The sequence below is a fragment of the Limulus polyphemus genome, unplaced genomic scaffold, assembly GCF_000517525.1.
Source record: "Limulus polyphemus unplaced genomic scaffold, Limulus_polyphemus-2.1.2 Scaffold34, whole genome shotgun sequence".
In the NCBI taxonomy this organism is placed as follows: Eukaryota; Metazoa; Arthropoda; class Merostomata; order Xiphosura; family Limulidae; genus Limulus; species Limulus polyphemus.
This window is the reverse complement of record NW_013665644.1, coordinates 1,453,982-1,475,232: the sequence shown is the minus strand read 5'-3', so window position 1 is coordinate 1,475,232 and position 21,251 is coordinate 1,453,982. Positions and strand designations below refer to the sequence as shown.

The following is a 21,251-nucleotide window of genomic DNA, read 5'->3' as shown; positions in this document are numbered from 1 at the left end:
AGACCAGTTTGTCACTCAACGTTTCTATAGTTACACCTTTACGAACCCAGCAGGCCAGTTTGCCACTCAACGTTTCTATAATTACACCTTTACGAATCCAGCAGGCTAGTTTGCCACTCAACGTTTCTATAGTTACACCTTTACGTAACTGATCCGTTCGTTTTTCCTTCACACTCGTGAATTGTTTCATAATATTTTTCTCTGTGTTTAGTCAAAATAATTATGTTTGCATTACTCTACCTCAAATAAGCAACTATAAAAAATTGTATTTTGAATGTTGCGTCAACATTTATATTGCATTCATAAAAACCATAGTTAGTAATTTCTTTTCAGGCTAATTGTGCTACTCTGTTAAGAGTAAAAACACAAAAACAGACATTTTTGGCACGATGAAGTTGAATATCTTTATCATTAATTACAGCCGATTCATTTCGATAACACTGTTACCATAATCAAGGCTAATGTCTACAATGTTAGCTTAGCCTATACGGTTGTAGCTGAATATAGGCCAAGCTAATACTGTAGCTAATAGTCCTGATGATGGTAACTAGTCGGATGTTACTAATAATAAAGATATTGCCCTTCATTATGGCAAAAAACGTCGGTTTTGTGTTTTTCACTTAACCATAGCTAGTATTATGTATTTCCAATGATATGTTATAGCTTGTCGTGATAATAACAGAGAGAATAGTTTAACTCTATATTTGGTGATCTTGGTTGATTTCTTTCGTTGCTTTACATGAACAATAGTGCTTTAGCATTTAAACTAAATCGGGTTCATTAATTATACAAAGATTACTCATAACCGAGTGCCCCTAGTGGCACAGCGGCATGTCTGCAGACTTACACGCTAGAAACCGGGTTTCGATATCCGTAGTGGGCAGAACACAGATAGCTTTGTGTTGAGCTTCAAACAAAAGAAGGATATTTTTGAAACTTATCATCTCATGTTATTTACAGAGAAAGAAGATCATTAAATGGGAAGAGGTTAGATAAAATACAAACTTTTACAGTGAAATGATCGACTTTAGAAGCTCATTGCTGATCATGCAAAGTAAACTATCGGATTTTCATGCATATTTTATCAAATTTGACGTTAAAGTTTAAATAAGAATTGTAAATATGATTTTGAATTTAGTGATGCCATCGTTTGTACAACCAACGAAAATGCTCTATCTAATACGTGTAAGGTTGTGTATATATACACGCAAATAGAGACATTATAACCAGTTATAGTTTTATATACAGACATATATTTATATCATTTATGTGATAACCACGACAAACGGGCGGACGTGCTGACTGAATCAATAAGTTCTCCTGCACGAGCTGTTAAATGCTGAATTGATCCACATTATGAGGCCTGTTTCCGCCGCAGGAGATGTTTGGTTATTCCTGTTTCTACATACAAAGCTGCAGACCTTTAGGGTTAATAATATGCGTTGATAATTTGCTGATGCGTTATCTTTGATTAGGTCGTAATAAATTATTACTGATAATTTATATAGCAAATGTTTTGCGGATAGATGAAGATAAATTAACTAAAAAGACCCTAAAAAGACCGTATTAACGGTTGTGTTTTGTGTGTTTTACATTAAAGATTTGTAAAAAACACACAATTAAAGACAAGGAAAACTCGAGCAACTTATCTTTCAGTTATGTACCATGATCGGAGAATAAAAATCATAATTATGTTTTCTAACAAGAGTAAATTTAAGTTCACTTCTTGTATGTTTCTCAACTTCTTTTCGGAGAATCACTACGCATTCCCCAGGGAATTAAAAAATAAGGGGGATTGTGTATATACTAAGTATGAACTTGAAAACAAGTATCTTGATTAACAACTTGTTCCTACTTCAAAACAAGTATCTGTGAATAACAACTTGTTCCTACTTCAAAACAAGTATCTGTGATTAACAACTTGTTCCTACTTCAAAACAAGTATCTGTGATTAACATCTTGTTCCTACTTCAAAACAAGTATCTGTGATTAACATCTTGTTCCTACTTCAAAACAAGTATCTGTAATTAACAACTTGTTCCTACTTCAAAACAAGTATCTGTGATTGTTAATCACAGATACTTGTTTTGAAGTAGGAACAAGTTATTAACTTGTTCCTACTTCAAAACAAGTATCTGTGATTAACAACTTGTTCCTACTTCAAAACAAGTATCTGTGATTAACAACTTGTTCATCGATGCTTTATTTGAACCTGAATAATTATATGTTTGCTGCTGATTTTCTAAACATCTTGATTACCATGAACGTGTAATAATGTTCAGGTTTTAAAAGTTTTCTTATTGCTAGATAGCTAGTTGAAATGAATTATAAATACCAAGCATGAGTTATATTGTAAAGCTATTTTCATTTTACTGTTATTTTGTTAACATGTTTGATACTGTTTAAGAATATATATAAAAGTGACGTTTATTTCTGTTATTTTGTTAACATGTTTGATACTATTTAAGAATATATATAAAAGTGACGTTTATTTCTGTTACTTTGTTAATGATATGTTTGATATTGTTTAAGAATATATAAAAGTGACGTTTATTTCTGTTATTTTGTTAACATGTTTGATACTGTTTAAGAATCCGTGTAGAAGTGACGTTTATTTATTTAACAGTTTGAGTAACAACATAATACTCAAAGTATAACAATTCACTTAAAAAAATATTTTTTATTTAATTTGACTTTTCTTTCGCCACTAGGTGGCCGAAGTACTAAGCGCGGTTACCACAAGCTGAAAGCGGAAGCAGCTGGTGAGGACACGCCTACACTTCCTGTAAGTGAACCGGAAACTGACGGCACGAGCTCTTACAGCAGCACGGATTATTCAGACTATGATCAAGATGCCGACACCGAAAGTGATTACGGTAAAAACCATTCTTTTAGACAATGTAATAACAAAATTTACCCTTCGGGTTTCCTCCCTGTTTGAAATTCATTTACAGTTTAACATGTTTGTTTTGTTTTTACCAAAATTTTAGGTTTATACTGTTCTCTTGATTCAGTGGAACAATAGAGATTTTCTTAGATTAGAAACCCCCAGTAAAACTCCATAATAATACACTCCAGAGTTTAGACTCGAAAGTAATAAAAACTATAATAAAATACTCAGTATAATAATATTATACTGCATAGCTTATGCTTGTTGACCATAAAAATCTACTTCATTGTTTGAATGTCTCAACTCTGGTGTGTCGCTTCAGTGAGTGTTTTGATACAGAGTTGAGACTTACAAGTAGTGTAGGAGTCATCATAATAGTATATTTCATGATTGACACCTTGCAGTAAAAAATGTAGAAAAACACATAATAAAATACTCCGGAGATGAAATTCAGATGTAAAACTCTGAAGGTCTTATGCCATAATAGTTAAAACTTACACGCACGAACTGTCATTACGTATTTACAATAAAAATATACTCCAGAGTTAACAATACCCAAAGCTGTAGTGTACATAAAAGTAACAATGCACTTACTAGAGTTGGCTAATGAACTGGTATTTGTAAAACTATAGTCCACAGTTCAAGACAGGAAAACTTAATAAAAGGATGTAATTTAAAGACAATATTTATTATGTAGTCCTAAACATACTAGAACACGCTTGCTAAAGTTAAATAAATAGCAGAATTGAGATTTAAAGGTAGCAAAAACTGTAGTAAATCAATCACTATACTAATATACATCAGAGCTCACAATTGTACCTATGAAAGCTGTAGTGGATCTCTTGGTAATATAAGCCAGAACTGACATTTTAAAGTAAAAATAAAACTCTAATAAAGCTCTTACTAATGATATTAATAATAATATACTCCAGGTTGAGGGTTTAATGATAGTAAAAACTGTGATAAAGCACTCACTAGAATGTTGAGATTTAACAGAAGCAAAAACAAGGGAATCACGTATAATGATATACTCTAGAGTTTGAAGGTAAATGTAAGAAAAAAAAAGAAACTAAATAAAAAACTTACTAAAATTAAATATACATCAGAGTTAACACCTACGTGTAATAATAATTGTAGTAATGTGTTTACTCTAAAAGCCACCCTCCAGTGGCTTAGCGGTAAGTCTGCAGGCTTACGACGCTAAAATTCTGGTTTGATACCCGCGGTGGGCAGAGCACAGATAGTCTATGGTGTAGCTTTGCAACCAAATGTAAAAGAATGTAACTTACTATAATCATATAAACCCATTAGGAAAAATAGAGATTGTATAAGCTATAGTAAAGCATTTATGTAACATCGTTCTCTAGAATTCAAAGTTAAAGTCTGAAGAATTGTAGTAACACATTTGTTGTATTAAAAACTTAAAAGTGGTGAAAATGTAGTTAAAATACTTTAATAATAATAATATACTCTAGCATAGAAACTTAATTGAGTAAAAACTGTAGTACAGCATCTGCTGTAATAATACACTGGTTGGTCATTTTATTAAAAACTATACCCAATAACTGGTTGACCCATCTTTTGCCGAAATAACAGCAATGACACGACGTCCCATAGGATCCACAAGATGCTGGAAGATGTTCTGAGGATTTTTTCCCAATTCAGTCATAAATATTTTACGCAATTCATGGAGCGAGGTAGGCACAAGATCGTGATGGGAAATGCGCCTCTCATGTTTTTCCCACATATGCTTAATTGCATTGATATGCGTGGAATGTAGTGAGTATAGGGATGCCTGAAATCTCCCTCATATTCCTCAGACAATGCACGCACTATTTTGACTTGGTGTGAGGAAACATTGCCGTCTTGGAAGCAGCCGTCTTCATCAGGATATACTTGAAGCATGGCTGGATATACTTGATCAGAAATGATACTGAGGTAAGCTGTGACATTCATTGTGGCTTCTATAAGGCCTAGTGTATGTCAGGAAAAGGTGTTCCAAATCATGACTCCACCACCATAGGCTTGGACAGTTGGCAACACACAAGAGGGTCGAGTAATTTGTGTGGACTTCTCCAAATCTATATTCTCCCATCTGTACAGAAAGAATAAGCCTGAGTGGTCGGACTACATCACTCTTCACCAGTCCTCATTAGTCCAATGTCTGCCATCTTCACACCACACGAGGCGTGTTTTATTGGTGGTAACTGAAATCACTGGTTTATGTAATGATCTCCTTCTCCTATAATTCATTTGTAAGGCACAGCTTAATATGGGATTACCCTACTTTGAATGTCTGTCAGTTGTTCTATTGTTCGACTACGGGTGGACTCTATCATCCTGTCTATCCCCTTTCTCTCTCACTGGGTGTTTATTATTGGCCATTATTGATAAACTCGAACGACGAATGTCTTGGAGCAGATTACAATGAAGACTGCCTTGGCCACTATAGCACCAGTTAGACATGCACCTACTATTATGCCTCTTTTGAATGCTGCAATAGTTTTGCCCCTTCTCATATATATTTTATTGACTACAGATGTGATTCTCTCAGTCATTTATAGTGCTGCAGGGATCGTCTGGCACACCATGTGATCGACTTAATTTCCATCTGCAGCTCAGATCAGGTTCAAGTCTAAAATGGCACACAGGCCCTAATAAAGTGGTCATCAAGTGTACATACCACAGTTGAGATGTAACTGTAGCAAAACACTTACTGAAATAATATACCCCAGAGTTGAGACTTAGAAGCAATATAAAAGTTAGTAAGTCACTACAATAGAATACTTTGGGGATTAGACTTAAGTCTGTAAATATTCTAGCAAATCACTTTCTATAAAAATATATTCTAGAACTGACACTTAAAGATATTAAAAATGTTTTAAAATACTTATCATAATAATATACGCCACCACTAGCGGCAAGTTGAAGTGCTTATTACGTTAAATCTCGAGGTTCGATACCTATAGGTAGGTATACCATAGATAGCTCATTGTGTAGCTTTGTGTTTAAAAAATAAGCAAATAATAGTAATATAGACCAAACTTATAACCTCAAAATAGTAAGAACTGTATAATAAGACCTTATTATTAAGTATGGTAGTACTTAATAGTAGGGATAAGCAAGGATTCCATATAATTCACGCGCCAAAAACCACCCTGTTAAATTCCTAAGCGAAAAACCGACCATTCAAAGTATTGGTTACGATATATTATGCTCGTATATACTAATGATACGCTAAAAAGGCCGCTAATATTTCTGGTATAACAATTCAAAAATTTCTAAAACAGCAGCTTTTTCGTCCACTACCTACCTACCTATCTGATCACGTCAGCGAGGCTAGCCACTAGACGGCTCGGACTATCGCTACAAGATTTCTCCAGTTTACTTTACTTGTCTGTGGATATCCGTTTTAGATAATCCGATAAATATATATATATATATATATAAGAAACATCATGCACATACTTAAATATCTTTTCAACCCAATTCAACTCAACATATGATGCTACATATCGATGGATAGACACTCGACAGTTTCTAAAGGTAAAGTATATACTTTATACAGGTATAACATATATAGCTATCAGAGATATGGCTATACTGAAAGTTTGTAGTTGTTGTGTCCATTCCATGTACATATAAAAACTGAATAAAATAAATAGGCAAAATAGAATAAAATTTTAATGGAAAGTAGGGATCGTTGGTTATTCGTAGAATGGCTCTAAGAAGTATCCAAAACAAAATAAATGCAGCAATAAAAAGTACACAAACAAGTAAAGTGATACTATTTGGATAGTTTTAAAATGATTCTCAATCCTTACTGTGGTTGGCATTGTAATTCGTATAGCTAAATGAAGCAGTCTAAAGTAGAGATTGAGAATCGTTTTAAAATCCACCCTACTAGTATCACTTTACTTGTTTGTGTACTTTTTATTGCACCATTTATTTTGTTTTGGATACTTCTTATAGCCATTCTACGAATAACCAACGATCCATACTTTTCGTTAAAAATTTAATTTTTTTCTTCTATTTATTATAATAATATACCAGAGATTTGAGACTAAAGGGTCTTTAAAAAGGTAGTAAGAATGCTGATTATTAAAATAATATATCAATATTTTAGAGTTAAATGTAATATAAACCGAAGAAAAGCACAATCTGCAATAATACTTCAGAATTAACAGTTAAATGCAGTAAGCACTGAAGAAGAACACATGCTATAATAGTATTGTCCTGAATTTAGAGTTTAAATGCTGTAGTTAAATACTTGCTGGGTTTGTGGAACTATTAAACATTCAGCCTACCCCTTCCCTTACCAGTTCACTATTTCTCTTTGTTTAAATAGTAATAAAATAAGAACTATAAGGCATAGTAGACGATTAAACTTATATTATGTAGCTATTGCAATTTATTTGAATATTTTTAGAAATGTCTTATAAAGATCGACACGCTCCACGTCCTTCAATCTAAGTTCTAAGCTCATTACAGTTGCTTTCTACTCCTACTCCTAGTTTTGTGTATGTTCCGTACGTAAACTAATTGAGAGAATACAGAATCTTTGTAACCAGAGTTAGTACTTTTGTACAATATATTATAAATCTGTTTGTTTAAAGTTATTTAAGTAGTTCTCAAGGTAAGGAACTTTCTTGATTTACCATTTCAAAAGTAACTCTAAACGAGATGATGTTTAATATGAAAAGTGAAACATTTAGATGAACGCTTTTTATTATATATATATTTTTTTTCTATGAACTAATCTGAAAAAGTATATTTAAGTTATGTATCTGTGTTTGTTTAACCACAAAATATTCGAAGAACGGTTTGTAGCAGAATATATTCAAAGTCAACACTGTAGATATTGGTCCTGATAATGGTAACAATGTTACTGAAGCTAGTCGGTTGTAAGTAATAATAAATATTTACCTTTCATTGTACCAAAAAAACGTAGGTTTTTGTGTTCTTTACTCTTAATATAACAATACAATGTACCTGAAAAGAAATTACTAGTGAAATACTTTAAAACTTCAAACAATAATCTTAATATATATATAGTGCTAACGGGTCTATTAAACTTCAGTAGCACAGCCTTTCAGTTTAACAGTAAACTCTACGCAGACTCTACGTTTGGACCATGTACTGCATCTAATGTTTAACGAAATTCATAAAAGATGAATCAATATATCTTTTCAGTCAGTAATTTGAATGATAGCTTGTGAAACTTTTTTACAGACAGCTGTGTTATATATATATAAAATTACAACGATGTTCCTTCCCGATCTTCTGATACGATAAGTCTGGCCAAGTGATAGACAAGATTTTTTTGAGTTACGGATCTTTTCCGTACAGATGAGCTTTTCATCTTTTGCTTGTACTCTAAATCGAATTGTTAATGATACACGCCAGGCAGCGATTTACGTCACTTTGCTCCCATATAAACTACTTAAACTATGCTCTTTTCGTATCTCCTTTCGAAAAGTTTCATGGTATAAAAGAAAAGAGAAAATGGTGTATGGGAGAAAATGCCACCTGGAATATATGATGGATAATCTATCTTGAGAAATACTTTCGATCTTTTGTTTTATACGTCCAAACACTAATCACCTATATTGGGCTATCCTTTGAAGCAGAAAAGTGATTAGAAGTTGAAATGGTAAACAATTCGTTGACAGTAATTAAAAAACAACAACATTAATGAGATTTATTTAATCGGAAAAATTCTAAGTGTTTGATTATAACGAGTCATGTACGAAATACCAAATAAGAAACCAAGTACTTAGAACTTTGTATGTTTGCTTCAAATTGTATGAAGTAAAATACTCCTAGGCCAAACTTCTTAAAAACAAACATCATATATAAGTTAATGATCTAGATTAGCTTCTTATAATTTCTCACCAGCTAGTAGAAGACCCATATTAGCTTGTTATAACTTCTAACTAGCTTGTCCAAGACCCAGATTAGCTTGTTGTATCCCCCTACTTTTCACCAGGTAGTACAAAACCTAGATTAGCTTCTTATAATTTCTCATCAGCTTGTACAAGATTACCTTGATATATCTTCTACTTCTCACCAGCTTGTACGAGACCCAGATAGCTTTTTGTGTTCTATACTTTTCACGAGCTACTACAAGATCCAGGTTAGCTTCTTATGTCTTTTACTTCTCATCAGCTAGTACAAAACCCAGGTTAGCTTCTTATAATTTCTCACCAGCTAGTACGAGACCCAGATTAGCTAGTTGTGTTATATCCTTTTCACCAGCTAGTACAAAACCCAGATTAGCTTCTTATAATTTCTCACCAGCTAGTACGAGACCCAGATTAGCTTGTTGTGTTATAGTCCTTTTCACCAGCTAGTACAAAACCCAGATTAGCTTGTTGTGTCCTATACTTTTTATCAGCTAGTATAAGACCAAGATTTACTTGATGTCTCCTCTACGTCTCACCAGCTAGTACAAAAGTCAGATTAGCTTGTTGTAGCTTCAGACCAGCTAGAACAACACCCAGATTAACTTCTTGTATCCTCTACATTTCATCAACTAGTACAAGATCCAAGGTACTGCAAATACAAATAGTAAATTTCTATTGCAACAGATTTGTTTTAACTAACGAAGCTTAGCTCATATCTTTTACATCATCTTTGAGTTTACCTTGTAAAGTTTAACTCATATTTATTACAATAAGGTACTTAACGAAGTTAACTCGTATCTATTACATTAGGTTTATTTTTAACGAGCAAAGTCTAACTCGTATCTGTTTGTTTGTAGTTAAAGACAAACCTACACAATTGTGCTCTGCCCACCTCGGGTATTGAAAATCGGTTTCTAGCGGTGGCAACTCCTATCTATTATATTTATTGGGGTTGGTTATATAAATAACTTTAGGTTTGTTTATAGTTTGAGGTTGGATATATTAATAACATTATGTTTGTCTATAGTTTGGGGTAGGTTATATGAATAACGTTAGGTTTATCTATGGTTTGGGGTTGGTTATACGAATAACATTAGGTTTATGTATAGTTTGGGATAGGTTATATGAATAACATTAGGTTTATCTATAGTTTGGAGTTGGTTATATTAATAACATTAGGTTTGCCTATAATTTGGGGGGTAGGTTATATGAATAACACTAGGTTTATGTATAGTTTGGGATAGGTTATATGAATAATATTAGGTTTATCTATAGTTTGGAGTTGACTATATTAATAACATTAGGTTTGCCTATAATTTGGGGTAGGTTATATGAATAACACTAGGTTTATCTATAGTTTGGGGTACGTTATATGAATGACAAAAAATTTGCTTATAGCTTGGGATTTATTTCTAACTTGTGGTAGGTTATATAGTAGGTTTATATACAATTTGGGATAGATTATATGAATAAAAGTAGGTTTAATTATTGCATGGGGTAGATCATAGGAATAACAACAGTTTTATTTTTGGCTTGGAATACATTATTTTTACATATAACAATAGGTTAATTTGGAAGTTGTGCTAAGTTATGTAGAAAATGACGTGTTTCTAACTTAAATTAAGCTATATGCATAACAACAGACGTACTTCTGTCAAAAAGTCATGCATATTTCCCTATTAAATATAATGAAAATATTATCTCTGCTAAAACATCCGAGGAAGTCACATTTATTAAATTCTTCTCTGTTTCTGAAAGAACCTTCTTTAAAGATCACTTACAACTAGTATTTCAAATGTCGAAATCACACATAGGCTATTAACTCAAGTCGTGGCCAAGTCACGGGAATACGGTTTCTATTTCCAGATTACGGAAGTGATAAAATAATACACCCACAATGTAACTGATTGAAATATGTTAAGTTGATTGATATGTTTGTAAATATTAGGAATATGGATAACTTTAGTATGAATGTGTAACTATCAGCACAGTTATATTTATATTAGTGTAATATTTGATTCAAAATCAACTTTATTGACTTCTTGGTCAAGTTGCACAAAGATCATTTTTATTGGATTGCATGTTATAGTTGTATTTAATTCCTGTCTGAAAGTAAAAGCCACTAAATGATTTTTTACTTAATACTAGTAAATGTTTCATCAATGATAGAAAAAGATATTTGGTGTTTCACTTTATCTCTCTCTGTTCGTCTCCTTAATATTGTTTTCACACGAACACTTTTTCCATGTCCCCTTGTAACTGATAGTCTCACCATCGGCAAAATTTTCCATGTCCCCTTGTAAATGATAGTCTCACCATCGGCAAAATTTTCCATGTCCCCTTGTAACTGGTAACCTCACCATCAGCAACATTTTCCATGTCCTCTTGTAACTGGTAACCTCACTATCAGCAACATTTTCCATGTCCTCTTGTAACTGGTAACCTCACTATCAGCAACATTTTGTATGTCCCCTTGTAACTGGTAACCTCACCATCAGCAACATTTTCCATGTCCCCTTGTAACTGGTATCCTCACCATCAGCAAAACTTTCTATTTCCCCTTGTAACTGGTATCCTCACCACCGTCAACATTTTCCATGTCCTCTTGTAACTGGTAACCTCACTATCAGCAACATTTTGTATGTCCCCTTGTAACTGGTATCCTCACCATCAGCAACATTTTCTATTTCCCCTTGTAACTGGTATCCTCACCACCGTCAACATTTTCTATTTCCCCTTTTAACTGGTATCCTCACCATTGTCAACATTTTCTATTTCCCCTTGTAACTGGTATCCTCACCATCAGCAACATTTTCTATGTCCCCTTGTAACTGGTATTCTCACCATCAGCAACATTTTCTATGTCCCCTTGTAACTGGTATTCTCACCATCAGCAACATTTTCCATGCATTTTTTCCAACCGTATTACTTGTTGCTTTTTTATCTCACTCAGATCCAGTGAAAAAATGCTCGTTCATCATATACAAACCAACTAATGTCTCACATTTGATATCAGTTGTATAGTTAATGTTACTGCCAGGTAGTGGAACAATATATCTATACGTAAAGTAAGTATGTATATGTTATGTTTTATTACAGTATTGTACCTTGAACCCTTTCAGATATGTACTTAAGTCAAATGGAACATTATTTTTCCAACGGTTTTCTGGCGATATGTTTTAACTGCTTTATAACACTTTAACAAGCTTTGTTTGTTTTTGGCCTTAAAATACTTTACGTAATTTAGTGATGTTATTGAAATTTTATTTTATAAAATCGCAGTAAGTACATTTCTGGTCGTTTAAGATGTACATACAATTTATTCATTTATCCACTAATATCGTTTCCCTATTTTTTTTAATGAACACTTTTATGTATCGATAAAACAAATACCGTAATGACATACGTAAACCTGTTCCTGGAAAGCTACATAATTAAATTAATTAGAAAAGAATGATATAGATAACAAGCTAAAATAAAAACGTGTTGGCGTTCTTCATAAGTAAAAGATTGATGATGTGAGAGTAACGTCGTTTCCTGTAACATGTATATTGTTAAATTGTTCGCCAATTCCATTTCCTCTGTTTTATAAAGTTTTTCAAAAAAAAAAAAACTTAATTACTGCGTTCCTTGGCGTAGAAACTTTAATAAAGCTATGCTATTCCCTGTAAGATTCACGCCATGTAACGTCACACAAGCTCTCAACTCTGTATCGTATCAGCCATGTTCAGGACATAATGAACAGTATTTCGAGGTGTTCTGATGTCCCTCGATTTCGTGCTTAGAACATTGAATATTTATCTCTAAGTATTCAGTTAACTAGCCGAGAAATGTGAAAAGAAGATGAGCGTTCTATCACTGCCCTATCACTACATTCTACCAAGTGAGCGTTCTATCACTGCCCTGTCACTACGTTCTTTCAAGTGAGCGTTCTATCACTACCCTGTCACTACGTTCTACCAAGTGAGCGTTCTATCACTGCCCTATCACTACATTCTACCAAGTGAGCGTTCTATCACTGCCCTGTCACTACGTTCTTTTAAGTGATCACTTTCCTCCTTGTGGACCAGTAGAACTCGGTGTTGTATTACAATCTCTCATGAGGCTGAGAGATCCAAGAAGATTAAATACTTAGTATTTCCAAAGTCTCTGCAATATCCCAAACCTCGGTGAAGAAATAAGAGCTACTCTATCAGCTCCAGAGAACTCAATATGAATAAATAGGTGGATTGATAGTGTTACAGAAAACACGGCTGAATAGCTAATAGAGTTATTCAGGAAATTAGTTGACGTTTGTTGGTAACTTTATCTAACTTGTACTTATGTATACATTAACATTCTTATACTGAAACTAAGAGAATTAAAATTGAACTGTTTTATGCACTTAGTTGTCGCTGAAGCCTCCGTTACATATGTTGAAAAATAAAAAGAACTTATTGTGAACGTTCTTCAGAGTGGATAACTAGATTATTCATAAGTTCAATCTAGATTGTTCTGTATTTTTAACACAAAGATATATTTCTTCTTTGTTGATCCGATGTTTGTTTCATAGGTCTGTATTATTTTGTGTTGTGTTTTTGATTTATTTAAGAAAGTAATATATTTAACATGGGAGTAAGCTCCAGAAAGGTCTCATTGTACAACACAAATAACAATTTTAAACGATGACAAAATCATTTGTCTTTTGCACATTAAAATGAAAGAGCCCAAAATCTCATGAAAAGTCTTATAATGTAATTTTTGTTCATTAGAAGTTGCTTTTATAATGTGAGAAGGTATAAAACTACAGTTTTTATAACAGCCGCTATAGAGGTGATATAGGATATTTTCAAGTATTAACCCGTTCAACTCAAATTAACTTCATAAATTTTTTTTCTTGTACCACCATCATAGTAATATCTCTCCACCTACTAATTCCTGTTTCATTTGTTGATTACATGTAACCAATACAGTCAGACTGTATAGCATTACAAACCTACGCACTTAAATTTAGATCTTATTGATCTAACAACATCTACTTAAGAATTTTCGGTTTTACTACTGCTTGAGTTTCCAACCTGTTATGCATTCAGTCATACCCATATGTTGGTTTCTCAGACCTTTGCTTTTGCATAACACATTGTACGCCGTCGCTTCGAACGTTTTCGTCGTCTTTGTGTTTGAGAAAGAAATCAATGAATAAATTGACAACCATGCTTCATCTTTAAAAAAATCGTTTGCCCTTTCGTTAAAAAGTATTCGTTTTGAATATCCATCTCTTTATGTATTCTTTCTAAGTACCTTGTGTATTAAAAAAAAATGCCAGTATTTTGAGGTTTTCGTTTAACAAATCTAACTCTGCAAACACAGTTTAGTGAAAATCATATAGTACCGATTTTGAAGAACATAATTACTTTACTGAGAGATCGGTAATATGAACATCAATGTCGTGAAAGCTAGGGTTCTGTGACCAGTTCTGTGAAGCTAGGATTTTATGATCAGTTCTGTGAAGCTAGGGTTTTATGATCAGTTTTGTGAAGCTAAGGTTCTATTATCAGTTCTGTGAAGCTAAGGTTCTATTATCAGTTCTGTGAAGCTAGGGTTTTATGATCAGTTCTGTGAAGCTAGGGTTTTATTATCAGTTCTGTGAAACTAGGGTTTTATTATCAGTTCTGTGAAGCTAGGGTTTTATGATCAGTTCTGTGTAGCTAGGGTTTTATGATCAGTTCTGTGAAACTAGGGTTTTATGATCAGTTCTGTGAAACTAGGGTTTTATGATCAATTATGTGAAGCTAGGGTTCCATGATCGTTACTACATTGAGAATGTGAGCATGACTTTAATTTTTTTAGTGTAATCTGTTTTCGTTCACTATTAACTTCTGCTGACTATTTGTGTAAAATGACTGGTCGATAAAAATATTTTTGCGAGAGCGTAAGATTTATCTCAGGTATTTTTGATGTTATTTTGAGTAAACTATTTCTGTAGAAGAAGTAATGTTCAACATAAAGTATCGTTTATAAACCTCTGTCCATGAATTAAAGATTCAGTAAGATATCAGGGAGGTTTTCAATTTTTTAAAATTCTCTGCCGCAGTGGAAGAAGAATAAAACTTCCAACAAAAATGGCCTTTTTAATCCATATAATAGGCAACACTGTTATTTATAATTAGAAATAATTATTACGCAAGTAACTCAACGGTAAGTTTGAGGGCTTATAACGCTAAAAATCTGGTTTCGATACTCGCAGTAGGCACAGCACGTATTAAACCATTGTGTAGTTTTTGTACTAATAAAACTACTAATACTTGAGCAAATTCTGTATTTATCTTTTACTTTAAATTAGCCTAACATCTCATTGGCACTGTTTATGTTTACTGTAACCAGCAGTTTGCAACAATTATTTTCATACTGAAATGTGTATTTAAGGGCTTCATCCTTTTAATTTTTTTTCTCTTATCACACGTTATGGTACTATGTCATGGCGGTCGTTTGATGTTGCTGTCTTTATCAATCTTCATATGATGTGTGGTGTATTTAAATTCAGAGCTAGAAGAAATTTGGAAAGTTGTTTATCACGATAAACATGTAATTCCAAGAAATATTCTCTTTTTGCTATCTTTGTACCCTAGTATAATTATTGTTGTACTTACTCTATATGTATTACGTTACCTTGGACACCATTAAAATAATGTTAAAGATATTCAGATATTCTTTTGTTATCTACCACCATTGACAGTGTTTTTAATTATATTTAATATCCTGGGTTACTTCAGTTTCAGTAACGCTATTGCAGGAACGCTTGTGTGTAATACTTGTTGTTACAACAATGTTAAAGATATTCAAATATTCTTCTGTTATCTACCACCATTGACAGTGTTTCTAATTATATTTAATATCCTGGGTTACTTCAGTTTCAATAATGCTATTGCAGGAACGCTTGTGTGTAATACTTGTTGACGTCAATTATTCCAATAGAAGCTCTGTGCTAATTGAAATTAACATCAGCTTGATATTTAATGGAAATCAAGTCTTTTATTTTTGTACATCATAAATATTTTTTTAAAAACTCACTGTTATCTGCTGTGGTAGTTTTCAATCTTAACCAACAGGAATTTTAATTTCGTTGAACCTTCACCTGGGGTTTTGAAATGGGTGACCAGATGAAGGCCTCACATTTAAATTTCATTACATACCATCATAAAAGATTTAAGTTTATTACATAGCGCCCTATAAAAAGCTAGAAGAGCAAGATGTAAAAAATAAATAAAATATTTAACTAGAATTTCTATCGAATTTGTATTAAATTAGTTTATTAAAAAAAACCGTCATCTTGCATATTTTGTTTATTTAAAAAAAATCGACATTCTGCATATTTTTAATAATTTTTACCGATATATTTTATAGACGAAGCCCTAACTTGTAATGTGTGTGATCGTTCATTCCACTCAACTCGCCAGCTAGCTCAGCACCAGCAGAAGAAACGACATTTTGGATGCTCCATCTGTGATTCTATTTTTCCCAACCTGATGGCGCTAGAGTACCATAAGGAGGCGTTGGATCATTGGTCTGAAGACGAAGCTAACACTAATGAGAGTGGAAGTGACGACGACAGTGATGAAGAAGAAGGCAAAAAATCAGAGGAGTTGGAACGACTGTTGTGAAGCAGCTCTTCTTCCGTTGTATTTTTCTTTTCCTTTTTTCAGTGGGCTGTATCAAGGAAAGTTATGTAGAATGAAACAGTTGTATTATTATATACAAGTTGTTTATAGCTAGCAGTATTTTTAGTACTTGGGCAGAAAAAAAAGACTTCAAAGATCATTTTGTGGATGTCCTATTTCTTAACGTGTACTTTTTCCTCGTCACTAATAGAAAGTAAAAAATAAGAGAACCATATATGTAAACATTATTTAAGTAGCAATTGTATATGTTCTACTTGTAAAACCTGTACTTAAACTTTCGAAAATCTGTAAGTAATTTATATATTTTTCATTTTAACAGGTTTTATCCTTTATTTTTGCCATGTATTAGCGGTTTTCTAACACTCAATTTTATTCCATGCATAAATGTCTTGTTCGTTTGATTAATTCTCGAAAACAAAACTTAATGAATAATTACGCTCTAAAAGTTGCTTTTATACTAAAATTATCTAATAAATAACATTATTTTATGGTGAGTTAGCCTCCTCTGGTGACGTTCAAGAGTAATAGAAGAAATGAAGGGATATAATTTTGACTGTCAAGGGTCCGTATGATTATGATATTTTCATGTGTGCCTGTGTTTCAGAGTGTAAATAGATATATGAATCTTTAAACTATATTTTACAACTAGCTGCAGCTTATATGCGATCAGCAGGAGACGTTGTTTTACTAGTTAAAGGTGTTGTTACAAGTGGATTGTAAAAGCTGATTAGCAGAAGGCGTGATTTTATTAATTAAGGATGTTACAAGTGGATTGTAAAATCAGGTTATCAGGGGGCGTGATTTTATTAATTAAGGGAGTTGTTACAGGTAGAAATTGTGAAATTAAGCCACTATTTCATGTCGGTTGTTTTGTTTTTTTTCATATTTTGAAACTGATATATATATCTATGTGTATGTGTTTGAAACTGAATGCTTAATTTATAACTACTCTTTTCAGTGGCACGAGCAAGGTATTCGGTTTATTTGTGAAATGATAAGATTTTCCCCCAATTGATGTATAACTGGCAGTATGAATATATAGATAGTGTACCTTCTGTAAGTGCATATTGAAAATCTAAGTATACAGCAAATGATAAGTTGAACAAAAGTTATTATTTATTTTCTTTTGTATCAACAAAATATTTTACTAAACTTTAATGGTAATTATAAATGTAGTGAGAAAGGTGATATGTTCAAATAAAAGATGGATTATCCTAAAGGAGACTTTTGTGGGCATATTTAAAGCAAATAATATATTTATACGAGTCTTGAAGAAACACATCCAGTCATTTATCCATATCGTGTGTTCGAATAAACTAAGATGTAGTAGAAACTGATGATTTGTCTCCTGTGAATAATCTTGTTAAATTTCGTCTTAGTTTTTTGTACTTTCACTTTTAAATTTTCAACTTTTAATTCAAGACAAGTCAACTTTATTTTTGTTTGAAGTTAAAGAACTACATAAACGCACATTAGTTCGCCATACAATGATTAGATATCGTAACACTGTCGGCGCGGATATAATGATTAACTTCTTAACTATTTTGCCAATGAATGTATGATATCATACGACATTAACGGTTAGGTTGTGATAATGGAGTGGCTTAAGTACTACGACTAACCTGGGCTTGAATGTAAAATTCTTTCAACTGGAGTATACAAAATATCATGACATTTCCATCTTAATAATAAAAGTATATCATAATTAGTTCTAATAAGAGGATTTATGAAATTTTATAATTGTGGCACATAGCTAGTTGAAAAAGTGTGTGTGAAATGTGTCACTGTCAGCTGTGCTATAATAATGAAGTGAATAAAACAACAAGCGATGCCAGTTGAACGTATAAGATCCCTCATACCTACGAATTTATTGAACATTTCTATCTCATTTTACGCCCAAATCAGAGTTTGTTTATATCTAGTCTTAATAATCCAGAATTCTAGAGCTTAGCCAGAGAAGCTAACGAATATATATTTAGTATTGCTAACGTACGTAGAGCTATTTGTAGTTTTTGTGGACGCAGACGTTTTTATCTGTATACGATATAACTATTTAAAGATTTACTGTAAAGTCTAAAGAAAGTAAATGTAAATACTAGAAAGTATATTTCCATGTAGCATTTTGAAATATATATATATAGCAAGAAATACGTGAACAAATTACGTTTTTTTTTTTACTATTTGCACGACCTTTAATTATGCTGATGTGGTCGGATTCCCTGGAATCTTTTATTAAATATATTCACCTTCAGTATTGAAGAATAATTAGATTTAAACTAGATTTAAAAAAATGAATATGGTGTTGCACATATTTGTTAAGTAAATGTTGTTATTTATACTCTTATTTAAAGTAAATCTTACTGTCAGAAATTGTGAACCCTCAAGCTTGGCTTGTAGGTTTGTATTTAAAATTAAAAGGAATAAAGCGGTAAAACCATTACACAATAAATAGTTAAACAAACAGGGACTTGCCTTTAAAAGTACTCTGCATAGAACACCGAAACATATGTAGAATCTTTTTTAAGGGCAAGTCACTGTTTGTTTAACTATTTGTTGTGTAATGATTTTAACGTTCTATTCCTTTTAATTATAAATATAATGTTTTACACAAGTGTCGTTTTAAATTATTTATTGTAGATTTGTATTACAACGATCGGAAGTTCATGTTCTCTTATTTTATTTACATTTTCACAATTTAAAATGTAGTTATAGCACACTAATTTTATGGTTAAAAGCCAGTTTTCGTAATATTCTAAAGAGGGATTCTTCCCGGGAACGGGTGATGACGTGTAAAAAAATTGGAAGTAGGCAGTATCACGTTCGTTTAGGCGGTGGTTGGCAATACTACTGGTGTTGTAGGTTTAGCGTCAGGGTCCTGTAATCGTTGATCCAATATAAACCTGGTTGTACCTAGGTCACATTAACTCATATACGTTTGCCTTTAAAGGTTGAAGAGCCCTTTTAACCTAGACTCTGTTTTCAAGACATATTTAACTGAACTTGTAGATATAATTGATTGATAATTTTCTTCTTAATCATGTATGAAGTAGTGCCTAACTAGAGTATGACTAAAGTAATAGTTTTCTTTAGGACATCGAACATAACAACAGGTAGAGTATTTGGATTTTCAATATGGGTGTGTATTATTATATTCAGGAACGACAACAGAAAGTAATTTTCTCATATACATTTGTTTCATGTTCTTCTTTTTGATAGCTTGGCTCTGTACAACATAGTTTTAACTGAATTTATGAACCTGTATATAAACCCGTGACGTTCATAGATCCTTCAAAAAGGCGTAAGCTGAAACGTCGGGTTGAGTAAATAAACATTTACCTGAAATTGTTTGTCGTCTTCATTGAAAATATTTTTTTAGTTTGAAATAAACTCTTTTTATACGTTTGTAAAATTTCCCTACAATATCCGTATAGAATAATATCGGTAACGCTTCTGCATATAGGAAACCATAAAACAAAATAAAACTGCTTATGTAAAACAGCACGTGAACAGGCTTGGCAAGATGGAGGCAAGCTGCCTAATGAAATGTGGCTCGGCGTGGAGTGATTAACAAGTTTCAATTCCCATGATTTTAAACTTTTGTTCTTTGGGAATAATTTATAAAGTATAAAAGCAACGTGTAACCAAGGATAAATATAAAACATAAGAACAATTCCTCTGAAAATTAGCCCACAAGTTTAAACACCATAAAAATAAAACAATAACACATATGCACTACCACTACATGTTCCATCGTGAAACTGAAAAGAAATTCACAGAACATGAACTTCAATCGTTCAGTATGAGGTGAACTGAAAAACTAGGTCTGTATTATAGTTGAAAGTTAGTTTGATAGATAAATACATAAAGAGAGAGAAAGTTAAATACTGAGGTTTCTATATTAAGGACTTTTCTTATCAGTAAACCTATAAGCTATTAAACCTATAAGCTAGTAAACCTATAAGCTAGTAAACCTATAAGCTATTAAACCTATAAGCTAGTAAACCTATAAGCTAGTAAAACTATAAGCTATTAAACTTATAAGCTAGTAAACCTACAAACTATTAAACCTATAAGCTAGTAAACCTATAAACTAGTAAACCTATCAGCTAGTAAACTTATAAAGTAGTAAACCTATAAGCTAGTAAACCTATCAGCTAGTAAACTTATAAACTGTTAAACCTATAAACAAGTAAACCTTGAGCTAGTAAATTTATAAACTATTAAACCTTGAGCTAGTAAGCCTATAAGCTAGTAAACCTTGGATGAAACTCTTTGGTTATAAGTTATGAAAGTTTTCCCATTTTATTTCTTTCATTCTCTCACAGTGGGCGTGGACGTGGTCCAGTTCCTCTTTGATGAGAATAAAATAAATACATGTTGCTTTGCAATGAACAGAAATAGGTTGTTTTAAATATTATTGATACTAACAAAAAAAAAATCCAAAATTTAAATTTTATTTTAATCAACCATCATGAGACATAGGTAAGCTGTAGACATAAAACTGTATATTTCATTTTGAACTTGTGGTGTTCATTGGTTTGTTTTGGAATTAACTGGCCTTTTCGGAAGTTCTTTTTTCACCATACAGAAATGTTGGACAAGAACTGTGAGTGTTTTTATTTCTTCCACGTGACAAACTATATTGTTTCTGATTTCTGCTGTTATATTTATTGACGATTGCTGGATCACTAATGTTTCGTTTGATGTACATTTTAGTATTTGCTATCATGTTTTTCACGTTGTAAAATGATGTACTTGTATGTATATTTATATATATATATATATATATATTGTTTT

General features: G+C 32.4%; 1 protein-coding gene and 1 long non-coding RNA gene across 2 annotated transcripts in view; one reads left to right on the top strand and one right to left on the bottom strand.

Annotated features, from left to right (window-relative positions):
• LOC111086099 overlaps window positions 1–18,878 on the top strand; it is a 29,357-nt gene extending 10,479 nt beyond the window's left edge. The window contains exons 2-3 of the mRNA XM_022387642.1: window positions 2,712–2,876; window positions 16,180–18,878. Of these exons, the coding sequence (XP_022243350.1) occupies window positions 2,712–2,876; window positions 16,180–16,436 (422 nt within the window). The 3' untranslated portion in view covers window positions 16,437–18,878. The remainder of the gene's footprint in view (window positions 1–2,711; window positions 2,877–16,179) is intronic.
• A 104-nt stretch (window positions 18,879–18,982) lies between these two features.
• On the bottom strand, window positions 18,983–21,214 carry LOC111086102. The gene is made up of 2 exons (XR_002610856.1): window positions 20,426–21,214; window positions 18,983–20,377 (listed from the first exon to the last, which is right to left on the bottom strand). It is a non-coding gene; the product is annotated as an uncharacterized LOC111086102 (long non-coding RNA).
• Window positions 21,215–21,251: the final 37 nt, after the last annotated feature.